Source organism: Dermacentor andersoni, chromosome 4, assembly GCF_023375885.2.
Source record: "Dermacentor andersoni chromosome 4, qqDerAnde1_hic_scaffold, whole genome shotgun sequence".
In the NCBI taxonomy this organism is placed as follows: Eukaryota; Metazoa; Arthropoda; class Arachnida; order Ixodida; family Ixodidae; genus Dermacentor; species Dermacentor andersoni.
Window position 1 is genome coordinate 148,756,195 of NC_092817.1, and position 15,896 is coordinate 148,772,090.

At 43.2% G+C, this 15,896-nt stretch overlaps 1 protein-coding gene across 1 annotated transcript in view; it reads left to right on the plus strand.

Annotated features, from left to right (window-relative positions):
• Nucleotides 1–15,896, plus strand: part of Tsen2 (tRNA splicing endonuclease subunit 2) — a 39,593-nt gene that overhangs the window by 3,788 nt on the left and 19,909 nt on the right. The window contains exons 2-4 of the mRNA XM_050185005.3: nucleotides 3,237–3,337; nucleotides 5,971–6,578; nucleotides 9,096–9,550. Coding sequence (XP_050040962.1) covers nucleotides 3,237–3,337; nucleotides 5,971–6,578; nucleotides 9,096–9,550 — 1,164 coding nt within the window. The remainder of the gene's footprint in view (nucleotides 1–3,236; nucleotides 3,338–5,970; nucleotides 6,579–9,095; nucleotides 9,551–15,896) is intronic.

The window sequence follows — 15,896 nt, forward strand, 5'->3', positions numbered from 1 at the left end:
TCCAATTGAACACCCCCTGTTCATGTTTCCCATCTGCCATTGGAAAACTCTTTTCCATATGCACGGGTTCTGCGTAATTTAGGATGAAGTTCTGTTGGTCCTGGCTGTGTGTACTTGGCCCATTCCATGTTGTTGGCATGTCCCCCTTTTTACTTCCTATCAGCAACAAGGCCTTCTTGGGAGAGGTGTTCCTCAAACGACAATGTCACTGTTTCTTCAGCATGGCGGCTGCGTCGTGGCCCTCAGCAAACTGAAACTTATCCCCTTGGATCTATTAGCTGCTTTGCTGCGTTGCATTTATCTTTATCTGCTATTTTTAGGTTGGCCATTTTACTAGCTAGATGTCTTTAGGCCTAAAGTAAGATTGCTTCAATGGCTCTCCTGTGTACCACGTAATTGTAATGCTGCAAGTTTCTTTGTGCCTTTGTGTGACTTATTTTACCGCTCGGGACCTGCACTATTTTCTGCTCCATAGCCATAAACCATTCAAAATCATAATTGTTGATTCCTACAACATCAACTCCAAATCCTCATTTGTCCTGCTACAACATCAGCTCCGAAGTAGTCTTGCCCATTCCCACCACTCGTGGGCCCGGTGGGGATGGCATTACATTTGCCACCTTGATTTTTCTTTGTGCCCAAGTTAGCATATGGCCGTTTTAACGTTCAGCTGCTTTTGGGGCATGCCGAGACTGCTCTATAGCGGCCATGAGCATTCAGGCCAAGTTACTCTGACACAGGGCATGAGACTGGTCTAGCTGGTGTTCCATCCTGTTCCACGCGGTGTAGCAAGATCAATCACCCTTGCCCTGTGCTCGGTCAGCCCTGCTGGAGCAGCATTCTGGCTTCCACTGCTGCCATTGATGTTGTGCGTGCTCACATTAGCGTTATTATAGAGCAGCTGTCTGCTTACCACACCGTGGCGTATGTACACTGGTCCTGGTCGAACAGGACAGTAGTCGTGAAGCTGAGTAGCGTTGCGAAATGCCAAAACATTTTCCCGTCTGTCGCATCTCCTGTGTCATCGAGGTGTGATGCCAGCAACACTGTTGTCAGCATGCCTCACGCGACAGCCTAATTGCTGACACAGCAGACATCTGTTCCTGCAATGCAGCAGCAGTAGTCTCGCATTCGGTGTCACGCCATGTCGCCTCCGCTTGTTGTTATAACAACGCTAAACCTCGTTATCGGCAGCGGCGCATTGCGTTCGGGCAAAACTGTCGCTTATTTTACAAGTGCGAATAATTCCTGGACTTCTACAACATGAGGTGTACACGACACCTTTAATTAAAATACCTTGCAAGAAATTTTTGACCTGAATTTTGCTCCTGTCGGTCTTTTCATGTTAGCTGCGCATGTGCTTACACGAAAAAAGCTTTTTGCTATGTTTTATTGTCACCTGATGCAGTTTTATTGAAATGTCTTGGAATACACCACATGAGCAATGGCAGTTTCTCCAAATGAGCACTGCATGGGCCACAAAATTCGGTCTGCGCAGTTCTTTACTGCAGCGTACTTTGAGTCGGAGTTGTGCACAGAGAAGATTTCAGGCTCCCTTAGATAGTGTCAAGAGTGTTGTGTGAAATGGTAGTGCAAGCAAGTTGTTTAGGAAAATTCAGTGATTTTGGCCAAACTGCATTCCTATTTATGTTGTAATACAAGTACATTAATACCTCGTTAATGCGTACCTACTTAATAAGTAATTCCAGTTTAAATATAGTCGTGATGAAACTCCCGCCCTGTTGCCATTGACCCTAATGTATTGGCTGACCACTTAAGCCGTAGTCTGTTAATGCATGCCAGATGGTTAGTGCATAGTATTTCATTTCTCGGTGCGTACAAGCATGGAATCAGCGAAATGTTGTACGCGCAGACCATAGATGAAGAAATTGCGGCACACGGACCTTTCCCAGACTGCCATCAACAACCGATTGAGATGTCAAAACATGGTAGCCATGACATGTTTCCTGCTCCCATAGCTTCTAGCGGCTCCACATCATCGTCATGAATGACAACACGGATGATGGCATTTTCAGTATCTGACGCGGCTAGTGCGTTGACCGTCACGAGAGCATTCACAGAGAAGTTTGGCCTGATGGATAAATGGCTTGCAGCATTTCTAAGTTTGAGTATGCTCTCGTCGCTGCAAGGCTGCCACGGTAGCAAGTGAAAATCACAGTTATTTTGCTGCTTGCTCGCAAATAAAACTTGTCTGCTTGTGTGTTTGAGTCAGAATTAACATTTTTTTTTCCAGCCAGTAAGTCTATAGTTGATCATCTGCCATTGTGGGTTAATCAGTACATCACTTAGTACGTGCCTGATGCATGTTCCCCGCCAACTATGTACTAACGAGACTTTGCTGTATTTATATCTTTAATTATTAGTTCTTGACAACCTATAAATAGATTGCGCAATATAGATCACAGAGCTGGTACTGTACGTTCTCACTGGTGATGCCAATTCTGTGCTAGGTTTGCACTCTTCTTTGTTTACCCCCTCCGGGCACCAATTAATTCTATGCAGGAAAAAGTTATATTCACAATATTTCTTGGAGCTTCAGAATCACGAAACATCTTGAACATATGAAACTTGTGGTTATAGCTTCATTTTCTCGAGGTAATTCTTTCTGCTTACTAGAAAGAAGTATTGAAACAGTAAGCTCTGCCACTCTTGAAGACTGATTATTATCTGTTACTCTTTGCCATTCCATTAAATTGCACGCATTGAACAGCAGGCAACGCTTTGTCAGATTCCGAGAAAAAGCACATTTCTTGTTTATCTAACGATGCCTCACTGTTGGACAAAACTTGCATGAAAATGTACCGCTCTGTTTATGTTTATGCAGCAACATCGTGGGAACTTGCTGCATGTGAGGTAGTGTTTTCAGCATGTGTTACAACATTTTCTCATTGTAATGTATTCCTAGCTTTGGCTCGAACATTATTCCTTTTGTTGTGGCAGCAGTTGCATTGTTTAGTTATATGTGCTTCAATGATGCGTGCACTCCTGCTTAGCGTTTGGCTTGAGGCATGCGCCTCACATGTATAGAAGAGAGCAGTGAAAATACAGGACTCTGTAAGTATGGTGACAGAACTGTGCCCCATTGCTGCCCTTCTCATTTTGTCTGGAGTTTTGTGCGAGTTCTCTCTTCTTCAGATCTTTGACACTGTGTGTTGCTTCTTGTATGCCACTAGCTCACCGTTCCTTCCTTCCTGGTTTTCTTTCCATGTATTCAGGGATACTTTGGAAAAGGGACCCTGTCACGTTCCGCTCCGAGGTTCAACACCGACTGCAGTGCCGAGGACCCCGTCGAGGAGAGAGCGATGAGCTTCCACAGGTACAAAAAAATACATATATCTGAAACTTGCTGCAAATGGTGCAAGGTCTGATGTCTTATTACAGTAAATACACATTTATGGAAATCACAAACAAATATCCGTTCACCAGTATGTAAAGTACAGTAATGAACAAAAGAAGTTATGATACTGTGGCTTTTTGAGAAAAATTAAGTGCATGTGTTTCTGAGCTATCAGTTGCTGTACTTCATTTAAGATGCCAAACAGAAGGGTAACTCCTGCTGCTAGGGGTATATAGACGGGAAATATTTTGTTTATTGCTATAGAGCTCCACTTTCCACTTTGTTAATCTCATAATGCTCACTGTTGTCTTCATTTTCAACTTTGTGTGCAAATGCATGTGTGTGTGTATTTTTCTTTTGTTCTCTTTATTTAATCCCTTACCATATATTAAACTTCTTGTAACATGCCAAGCCTTTTTCTCGGCTAATCTCTACAGTTGCTAACTTTCCGTCGCTATTGCGCCCATATTTTTGACCATACTGGTTGATGCATACTGTTCCCTTGGGATGCATTCATAGAATGTGCAAGTTGTGTGCACGATAGGCATGCTACATGGTGCAAATAATATTTCGGTGAGTGTTCAAGAGGCTGTTGTCCAAGGCTAGTGGTCTGGCAAAACACAGTGCAAATTTTCTTAGCAGCTCAGCTTGAATGATCCTGGATGCAAAATGTATCTTTTTGTCAACTACTGTATGTAGGGCACGATGTCACTGCCTTCTGGCGCATGTCTGCACTGAACATCACGTTATGACAGTGTAGGGCATTAATGCATTACATGCTCAATGGGGCAATGCAGTGTACAACAATGTTGACGAAAATGCAGAGCAAATTGAGCAAGCCACACATGTGTGAACTAACCATTCGTGCTGCTCTTTCTCGCTTGCAAAATGTGTGAGCGTGAAATGCTATACAGACAGGCTTGCAAGTTTTGAGCAAAACCTTGATGTATGGTGACCTGCATGTTTCTTCCTTAACAACATTAAAAAAAAGTATTTACACTTATTGCGACTTTGATATTACTCAGGTTTCGCACTAAGATTGCATTTTATGGTCACGATCATTCCGTATGAAAGTTGGCAGAGTTACTTGCCTGGTTTGTCAAGAGAAAGATGTGAAGTTGCCTTCGTGTGAACTCCCTGCCATATATATGCGGTGTCCAAAACATGGTGACTATGGCAGGCGTTTCTGTTGTTTCCAGTATGACAAAGCGCACACTGTGAGATTGGTTTTTGTTAACCGCTGGGTGGTGCAATCTGTACATCACGAGGGACAAAGGAAAATTCTAATGTTTTTTCTTTCCTTAGCAAACCTGGGAGTGCTAAGTGATATTTCTGCAAGATGGCGATTCTTTCTGCAAGATGGCGATTCTGGCTAGTTGGTCGAGTCACTTGCTGAATTTTGTTTTAAGGGCAACAGCAGAGACAAGCAGGTTAAAAAATGAGAAAGTGATAGGACAAGCGCTTCACTTGCAACTGCTTCAAACAAAATTCAGCTAAGCAATATATTCAACGATTAGGACCATGAAATGCAATCTCTCTGTGAAATTTGGGCTATATGAAAGCAGTGGTAACTACAAAATTGTTTCTAAAACCTTTTAAAGAGAAACACCCGTGTGACTGTATTCTCTGTCATTAAAGGTACATAACCATGTTGTGTGCCAATGGATAGGTTTTCAAAATTGGGGTAGTGAACTAGCTGATATGTTTCTGTTATTTTCCACAGAAGCAAATAAAAACACCTACATTAATGTCTTTTTTCCCCAAGATATGGGGAAAAAAAAAGTCCAGCAGAAGGTGGCGTGTAGCTTAGAAAGAAAAATGTTTGAGTACGCATAAACACATTGTCAGCCAAGAACAGGGCAATGAGGCTTGTAAGTGTAACTCCCCTTTCCTCATTAGCCTTCTTCACAAATGTTAGCCATAAACATTTATCAACATCAGTAGTATCATGAGGGTTCTACTGATTTTGATAAAGCCGCTGCCAGCAGTGTGTAAGTACTTATGCAAGCACTGGGGCACCTACATCGAGAATGGACATCATTTCTTTACTAAGTTGTAACGATGGCTGCTTTCACCGTATGCTAGTCAGTGCAGATGTCTTTCACTGGAAAACAGGGAAAGCTTCATCGAGTGATGTGACAGCTTTCCTTTTCCTCTTGGGAACATGGTTGTTAACAACAATGTTGCAGTTACTTGGAATGAAGCTGTATTCTATGCCAGAACCGCTACAGATTCTGGCTGTGCACAGAGACAGCCAAGTTCTTTCTTGAAGATCTTTTGAGCTGGAAGGGCGGTAGGTAAAAGCTGACAGGATAGCTCATCACAGCACAACATTTGCACTTCACCTTCATGAAGTGCAAATCTAATAAGCCCTTGTGAGCAAAAGAGTAATTTGTTGGTGGTTCTCCAAGGTATGTGCTCATTTCAGAATTACTCGAGGGTATCATCTACAGCTTCTAGAAAGATGTGAGTGCCCATGTGAATATAGACAAGTATGTTGCACATTTCGACGGTTGCAGTGACCAGAAGTGCTTTTTGTTACATTATAATTGTAAGCTGTTTGAGCAGCAACATCATTACATGCATTTATCTGAATCACAAATGTCTTGCAGGTACCAGCGACACAAGCAGCTTCGGGAAAAGGCGGAAGCAGAAGGAACTCTTGACTCAAACTGTAACCTAGACCCGCCAAAGGTCATTCTGGTCAAACTCCCAGACACAGACAAGAAGGAATCAAGCAATGATGTCACTGTCATCTCGGAAACGGGCCTTCGCAGACCTGTGCCCAGAATCTTGGCTAGAGCGAAGAACTCGAAGTGCAGAGATAGAGAAGGTGGCGACACTGCAGATACCCAAGACTGTCCATATGAAGGAGAAGAGAATGCCAGTAATGGAAAAGTGGGAAACAATGAAGGAAGTGACAATGGTACTACCAGTGAGAAAATTTGCAGTATCGACGAAGGAAGTGATCAAGAGGCTGCTGGTGAGGGAACGGGCAGTGCAAAAGCAGCTGATGAAGGTCCAGACATTTTCGAGTGCGACTCTTCGGGTGAAAAGATCACCGAGAGTGGAGAAGACTGTGCGGAATCATCCTCAGTTGAACCACAGAATGACGATGACGGGAGCAATGACATTATTGAAGTGGACAGCCAGACAGGTACAGATGTTGTAGGGGAAGATGACAAATCTACCGCCGCAGAGGAGTCTCTAGACAAAAAGGGTAAAACAGACAGGATGAATCCTGTTTTGGTCATCATTCTTGATTTTGTTTGGGATGGATTTCTCATGCGAGGCTTGTCCATGTCTGCCACCTGATGGCAAGTGAGAAACTGCTGGTGATGTACTTGTACACAAAGCAACAACTTTGGTAGTAATTTGCAGTGCCTTTAATGGAAATCAAACTAAACTGCAAGAGAAAACTCGCACATTATAGCTCCAATTTAATGGGGTAAATCTCAGCTTTTCTTTGACATTTGTTGTTCTAAGTTCTCTTGTGTGTTCGATTTGTGTTACTGCACCCCCATGGTATGTCGTCAATAGAGAATTTTGCTTGTCTCTGTGTGTAAACATTATGTATTACCTAAGACACGGATTGGAGCACTGGCCTGTTGGCTTGTGACTCTGTGTTCAGCGACAAAACTTCAGGAATGTTTTTGATGCAAAAAAGTGCCACAAGACATTCGTGAAGGTTCTGTTAATGTCAGTGGATTTGCACCAGAAGCTAATAATATGACCATACCTGGTCAGTCATTGCAATAATAGTTCTGTAGGCTCTGGTTGAGCTCAGCATCATCACAAGATGTCACTACCAGAGCTGGCACTTGTGTCTATGTTGTCGGTATGCCATAAACGCTAGTACAGAGGTCAAGACCCTCGTCTAGAATGTGCGAGCCACATGCTCCGGACTGCGTTGGTGAAGTGCTGCGAACGAGAAAATTTTTTCTCCCAACTTCAATAAACCATTTCTCTAGATTTCCCTATAATTGTGCAGAATGTGGCTCTTAAGGTTGTGGATATTATTTCTGTAATGATGAAGTTGTGTTTGTGATGTGCAAATAGTAGTCTGTAAATTTTATTGCTTAAATTTAATTCTAAGCTCATTTTAAAATATTCAGTTGATGAAGTCATCGACTCAAGCTAAAGTGATGTTGCAGTGCAAGTTGTTATGCTAAACACACAGCCTCCTGCTTGAAGCTGTATTCACGGAAGATGCCAGCACTGATATTCTTTGTTATTGTCCAACGTTGTTTTGCACGTAGACCAATGTGCCAAGATTACACGGAGTTCATTTGAATTGTAAGGAAGATGGGTGCTGGACTTCCCTTACAGAATGCAAGTGCCAAAACAGTGCACCACTTCACGGCAGCATTGTAAAAGATGCGAATAATTTTTTTTGAATGCCGTGAACTGACATAGCACTACAACACGTGCGCATCGTTTGCAGGGAAGCACGAAGATATGCGGCTAATTGTTATCTTTCCCCCAAAGCAAAACTCACCCAAGCACATACCACTGAGACTCGGTCCAAGGTTGCTCTGCCTACGGGCAGTTCCCGATAAATTTTTATGCTATACGCGTGTTTAGTCAGCCGTTTAGCGCGATGACCGCATTGTTGTGCTTGGTGCTACGTATATATCTCCGCTTGCGCCCTGATTTGGCCGTGCTGCTTTTGTTTGTTGTACAAGCATTTGTTTGTTTAGCTAGTTGCAGATATATATTTAATTCAGAGTGCAGAAACATCGACAGCCCAGCTAGTGTTACGGACAGCAGAATCCTAGTAGCAGTTCTTTGTAAACGGGCCCAGGGCATCCACATCCTGTCGCTTACTTGGCGAGATGTGTTCACTGCACTGCTGTATGGTTAAAATTCATAGCTTGCATGCTAAAGTGAAGGTAATTTGTGGTGTCTTGAATTAAAACATGCCATCATGTCAGCAGTTTCACCAAATCAGTCTTAGCGCGAAATTTCCTTAAATTTTGTCAAAATGATATATTTCCCTAAACAAGGCATAAAATTCCCATATCTAGGGAAATTTCCCTGGGGATTGTAGTATCATGCTGGGGACATTTGGCGATAATACCTGATGCAAAACCACCTAGATATTTATTTTATTATTTATTAGAAATACTTTCAAAGCCAGAGGGCATTACAGAAAGGAGTGGTTATTACATGCAGTAGTGTGTAGCAAATACAAGTTTAACGAAGAAAAGCATTTCAAAAGACACTGTTTAAGTTGGTGTCAGTAATGGCAGCAGCGAAGGCAAGGTAGTGGTTTCATTCAGTTTTCTTTTGGGGACGAAATAGTCATTATATACGTTAGTTAAACAAGATGGGCCACCAACCTTACATTTGCGAGCATGATAAGAGCATGTGCTGCTACATTTATGAAATGCATTGTTTTCTTTCATCCTATGTGTTGCCTCATGCTTTGGAAGCTGATTTGGCCACCAAATGCACATTCTAAATGTCTCGACCTCTGTATAGTGTGGTCCACTGTTAAAGGGAAACACACTGATCTGTGGCTCTAACTTTGCTGGCGCTCTAGGGGAAAGTGCTGGCTGAAGCTAGGCCAAAGTATTGCGCAGCTGCGTAGTGAGGTGCCAGCACCATCAACCAAGCAGTGGACCACACTGTTACATATGTGGACAGGCTGAACAGTTCAAGATGCACTTTGCACTCTGTGTTGCGTCAGAGTTGCAGCACTGCCTTTTTGGTCTTTTTCTTTTTCTGTTGGTAGCTGTTGGTGACGAGGCTGATGTGACTGAAGAGGCGTGCACCTCGGCAGTAGACAAGCTTGAAAGCGAGACCGGTGGCAGTCCCGAACAAGCATCAGTCACCGAACAACAAGACGACGAGGAAGGGCAGCCACTTGAGATTGACCTTTCTGCGCCGGAGACAGCCTCTGAAAATTCTGTTAAGATGGAGGCACCCGACGAGCAGAAGGACAGCAAAGCAGAGTTGCTTGAAATAAATCTTGCCATTAGTGCAACCTCTACTGGTGGTGCAAAAGAAGTGAGTAGTCCAAGCAAGGAGAAAAGGAAAAGATGGCACGCAGTCGAAGAAGAAGGCGCTGTTGCCAGTGATGGTGATGAAGTTGAAATGATAAATTCTGGGGCTAGTGAGGAGCCTGAAGTTTTTTCAACTGAAGACCCTTGGCCTATCACTGAGTCACTACAGCTCTTCTTTGAAGAGGCAAGTTTGGTCACATTTTTCTCTTTGCATGCATTAGTGTGTGTAAGCAGCCTTGGTGTGTGTGTTTGTGTGTGTGCGCATGCACACATTTGCATAAAAACTCATACATATGTACAGCCACTGCTAGCATAGCATATTACTGGTGAGTGAGTGAGTAGCGGATCTTCACGCTGCTCAGACACTTTTTTTTCATGTTTTTAGTGAATCACCGCTGTGTCAGTTAAATTTGAAATTCAGTGTAAATGTTGTGTCACTTGCATTTATGTCAGTAATTGTTTTTAAGATTTCCATCTTTGTACAAACGTAGTGACGGAACATGTCCAAAGTGAGATACTGACAGGTGAAAATCATCATTGAGTGTACCTTGTGAGGTGCATATGCTCCTACTTGGTTTAGAACTATCGTGATTATTACATAATTGCATGTGCTCCTTAGGACAACATCGTCACACTCATGAACTCTTTAAAGCTGGGCACGATGAAAAGTCTTGAGGAAAAGAAGTTTGTTCCGGCCAGGCTTGTACACATTACAGAAGAAACAATTACTATTACAATTACTCACAGTAACTTCATGTAAAGCTTTAATTGATTACAGTGACTGCTTAACTCCCCACAAAATTACTTTAGCAATTACTAAAATGTCAAATTATTCTTACATTACTTTCCTCCCAGCCATTATTAACATTGCGCAAATATAGCTAACGGAATGAGCTAGCTTAGTTTTTTTAGTACTGCTTCGGCACCCCTTTGGCACATTTTTATCTTCACTAGGAATTGCTTTTCAAAATTTTCATCGGGAATCTTCCCTCGTTTTCTTCTAGAGACATCAGCAGTGACACTGAAAGCTAGTTCGATGAGCACACCGGAAAGAAGGTCTGGGTTGTATTGTACGAACACCTTGCGCACAAGATTGAGGTTGCTCAATACCATGATGCTCGCGCTTAGGTACTCGGTGAAGTGCAGCACATCATTGTTGCAGAGGCTCGGAGAAAGCACTCCTTGTAGGGCTAACAAAAAGCTAAGAAAAAGTCATCCTTAGATGTCAGTGTCTGAAGTGCCTATCTATATGGAACCGTAGCAGCGCCAGTTCATTTCGTCAATGATTAAAATGAGGAAACAAATCCTGAGTGCCTGGGCTTGCCTGTCTGAGCATGCGCGTCATCATCATCAGGGCTGCTGCGTGGCGCAACCAAGGGCACTCTGTTGTATTCCTTCTAAATCCAAGTACTCAAAGCTGCATTGCCTGTTGAGCTTGTTTCATCAAGAAAGTAACTGGTTACATGTAATTAGTTGCTAAAAGAGTAATTGAAATACAGTGAGCATTAATGAATAAAGAAAAGTCGCAGCTTCGTTCAAAAGGCAGAGCATTGGTTGTGATAGCAAATTACTAGACAGCTGTACGAAGTAAGGTTACTGTATCAGGCGTAAACATTTGCTTACTAACTAAATTAACAAGCACACTATCACATCTGCACAGGCAAACACAAACACATATCACTCTATGATCATATGCTCATATCATATCATATGATCATATGCATAAATGTTGCTGTCAGAACGCTGGTGCAAAGAGCAGCAGCAGTGGTGAGCAAATTCCCCTTTGTGCTGCCTCTCGCTTCAATGTGAACTAGGCGTAAGAGAACAGAGTGCACATGAAGCCATTGGCTATGTCTCGAGTTGCCTAGCCTTAGAACCCACTGCAGAATACCTCCAAGATCGGGCTCGTGCAGCCGCTGAGCGCGGCCACAGCCAGTGTAGGAGAGAAAATGAGTGCTAACCTGCCATTCCCCTCCCTTCCTAGCACACACAAATATCCCCACTCCTTCCCTTGTGCATGTGAGAAAATTGGGCACAGCCTTCCTGCCATCCTCTCTTGCTTGTATGAGAAGGTGCTGTCGTATCAAGCCACCATCCTTCTCAGATGACCCTCACAGGCAAGCTTTTCCTGGTTGTCACCAAGCTTCTGGTTGTCAAGCTTCTGTTTGTCACCATCACAGTGTAGCTCCTCTTTGTCATTATTTAGCTTTCTGCAGCTTCTTTTCTTGCTGCAAGACATGGTGAAAAAGGTGCTTCTCATTGCTTAAAGCTGCTGTAAAGGAAATAATTTCGTAGACAATATGAGCTCATACTAAAACACAGCTGCACTTGACTTGGAAAGAGCTTGAGCGATTGGTTGTTCTGCTTGTCTTACATCAGTGAGGTTTGAATGGGGGACCCTCAAAAACAAATATCAGCAGATGCACCTTATCCTTGGGCTCTACAGTTACTGGAAAATCTCTTTTACAACACTAATTCTTATATTTCATCTTATGTGCCCGTACATTCCTGTTGGCGGTCATCTTAAAGGGCCGCTCCCCAGTCTTAGTGAATGGCTTTTTGAAATGCTGACTGAATGCCATGGAAACATTGCTCGAAAGGGATGTTTCTTGCTTGCTTTTTTGAGCATATCTTGGCTGCTGTGACTTTTATGTCTGAAACAGTTGCACCTTTCATTATTTTTTGCACCTCACACCTGTGTGTACATTGTTATTGTTGTCAGTGTATTTTGCTCGCCATTCATTACTCAAAGGGCAGCAAATATTTGCACAAATATGTACATTAACTCTTGTGCACGATAATTTCAGGTGCATATTTCACAATGCTACAGTGCAATTGGCAGCAGAGCTAGCACTAAGTCTGATTTGTAATAACAATTCAAATTACAAATGCTTACCTTACAGGTAATATTTGTCTTGTCTGTATACTGAAGGGCAATGTATGTAGTTACATTAGATGTCTGCTTCACTTCTAGAGTTTGCTAATAGTAGTAATTTTGGTTGAATTTATTGAAATGGCAAAAAGAAGGAAGGAAGTTTCCACTGGCTGGGTGCTGTAGCTGTCTAGCTAACCTGCCGACACCTGAATGACAACCTGCGGAGGAAAGTGGCAAAGGGAAATGAAGGACAGGGGGAATGGGTAGAAGAGAAGCATCCATAGGATATAAGAGAAAAATCTATTTACATAGCATGTATGATTTGCAACCAAATAAAAATATTTACCTCAGTTCACACGTTTGACATGTCACTGCGTTTGTTATGTGGCCTCGCATGCCGTTACTGTCATCGCATGTTTGTAGAACAGCAGGGGGTGCGAGCCCCGACTGCTCCAGAAAATAGGAGAGAGTTTTGCGAGCTGCTTCTCATATGCATGAGGGGCCACATGGCCAGAAAAGTGCCTCAACACTGTCAGCCAGAAACTGGTGCAAGTGGCAGCAACTTAAGCATTCCTCCTGTGGTGTCAGGAATGCGCTGCGCTGCAAGAGCAAGTGTTTAAATGTCTTGGAAACAGTCAGCGATGCCACGAGCGCAGGCTTGGGATACCAGAAGGGATGTAAAAGTAAAGGCAAATAGGGGTGACACTGTGCTGAAGTTCTTGCACCGTCTCCTCATTGCGTCATGCACTTTAGCATTGTGTGGCCGTGGTTTGGCAGTAGGTTGTGTCCAAACCATACCAAGGGCCTTCCAAAACCTTTATGCAATGCTAACGCACGGCACATAGAATAAAAACAATCGGGTGTCTACCTACCGGGAAAACCAGGAATTCTCAGGGAACTTGAATAGTCTGGAAATACTCAGGGAAAACTCAGGGAATTTGTGTTTCTATTAGGGAAAATTAGCTGTAATTTTATTGAAATGGAAAGAAAGTCGCAATAATGCTGGCTCTAGTAACAGAGAGGAATAGTAACGAATCGTCTTTGATGCCATGTCATCCGCTGGATGAGTTGCCTGATCATTCGGACAGCTTCGCGGTACCATCACGTACTCCATAGAGGCAGTGTATAAAAGTGTCTGAAATTTTGGATGCTAGAACACTTCATTGTCCTACTGTAAGTCCGAAATGGCATTAATCAAAGCCACCACCTCTGCCATTTTGACTATCTCACCGCCACGAACTGGTGCTCTCGCACGCAGATCTGCTGGCAGCCGTAGCCACCACCGCGGCAACGCCAGGCCTAGCTGCTTCAACGTTTGCTGTTAAGCTTCTTGCTGTTTTGTGCTGTCTTTCATCGAAAAAATTTGCCGCTGTTAGCAATGGCACCGTCTCTGCCTTAGTGGTCCTCGCGATTGGCTTCGAAGCTCGGAAAGCACAGCGTGTTGCGTAATGCCTGTTCCTGAAAGTCAGCTTCGTCTCAATACAACAATGGTACGTGGTGAACCATATGTGAAAGTATTGCGGTGAAGCATAACTAGCGTGGAAATGGGCAACTGTCATGTGACACAGTATCTATTTCTTAATTATACACGCATGCACCCGCCATATACTGTCACAGTACGAGCACCGATGTGCCTAATAAGGGTACTGGCAGACCTTCGGAGCTTTTTTGGATGTGCCTGTGGCGATTTGAGACCTTAAGGACAGTAAAAGACACGCATTCATTTTAACTCGATAGCATTAAGGGCCCCGTGTTGTAGAAAATCCGGCGTTGGCATCGAACATCATTCTGGCAAAAAAGATTTTCGAACCACCAATACCCAGGCCCTCCATGTGGTGCAAGGAAGTTTCTGGACTAATTGTATTTCTCAAGCTAAAACACGTAGAAAAATTGTAAAGTATGACTTACACACAACCTACAGACATGATAGCATCGGATAGTAATTTGAACACACGAGAAAACAATTTTGTAACGCAAAAACTCAAATGAACCCTTTTTCCAGCGTTTCTACCATTCATAGACCGACCACGGCATCTGCTATTTGCGCACGCCAGCACATGAATATCTCGGGAGCCCCCGGAGCGGTGCGTCCGTTTCCTTGAAACACTTCCAGATGGCTCTAGCCTCCACCCCATTGCGGCCAAAGCAAGAGGCCGCATTTCTACCAGAAAGCCCGCCTTCGTGCATAGCATTCACGGCAACTGTTTCCCGGTAAACATTACAGTTGCATACGCTGCAGTTGCCGAGAAACGTGAGAAGCAGTCAGGGAGCTTTGAATGCCATCCCGTTCTACTCTTAAAGATGAAGCTTAAGCACCCTCCAAATTTTTTTAGAACTGCCCGATTTTCCAGAAGTTTTCGCAGCCAATCGAGAGTCTGAAAAATTTGACGTTGACTGTGCAACTGACCAAAAAAATGCTTCAAATATTCCATGGGGCAAACGCGTGCGACAGAAGGAGGACAAGAATGGAAAGGACCTACGCATCGCGGAATGACTGGGGTAGGAAGCGTGCTGCTGCTTCTTTGAAGGAGCTTGAGCTCATAAAACAAAGCATTGGCTGACACCGAGAAGTAGGTGTCCATCATACAAATCAAAATAAGCTCTTGAAAGCAGTAAAGCGCAACACTGAGGCATTGCGCACAGGCTGAGATTATGTCAGCACAGTTGAGGTTGACTTACCAGCTGTTGAGAGAAAATCTAACTTGTGACAAAGTTCGGGCCTCATACCAATGAGCTTGCTATCAGTTGATAGAAATAGCTTATATTTGGAAATATTTGCTTCTGTATGCATCCCCTTTTTATTCGTATTTGAGAATGCTTGACTCAATTTGCAAGGAGTTTTACCATGTTTTTCGAATATATTTTGTTTGCTGTGCGTTTTACTAAGCCCTCCCTTCTGTTTCTGTTTTAAATAAAGTAAACGCTACTCCTTGCTATTAAACCTGGATTCAGTCATTTTTTAATTTTTTTAACGTGCTTACTAGAGAGTGACAGCATCGGGCAACATGGTGTCAGCCTGTTTTGACATTAAACAGAGTTCTGTGTTACTCAGGGAACTTTGCAAAGGGACTCAGGGAAAACCGGGAAAACTTGGGGAATTTGAAAATGTCAACCTGGTAGACACCCTGACCAAGGAAAATAACTAAGGGCACCTGTAAGCTGTAGCTTGGTATAATCATAGTAGTTGAACCTCGTTATAACGAAGTCTAAAATCAACAATTTGCTTCATTATATTGAAATTTTGTTGTATGGAAATTCGACCTTTTATGCAAATAACTACGGTCGCCGATCAATTTTTCTTACATGAAAAGGGGCTGCAACGTTTTCCGAATTATCGGGCAATCCAAAATAGCAAACTTGAATGAGAAAACAATTCATTTGTTTTAATTTGGGGAGTCAGTGACGAATGATAGGGTTTCATGCCATGTCGACGATATCTTCATATCAGCGGTACGATTTAATTGAAGCGAGCCACACTTTCACTTCCACTCCGCCCCCGCAGCTGGTAGCGTTGCCCTTCCTGGGATGATGCTATCATAAAAAGCACCGGAAACGAGGAGCGAATGCTTTGTCTGCCTCTCGCTTCAATGGGTCTAGGAAACTCGAGATTACGCAACCTCCAATACCAAACGCGCGGGTAGAGCAGCTTACATGA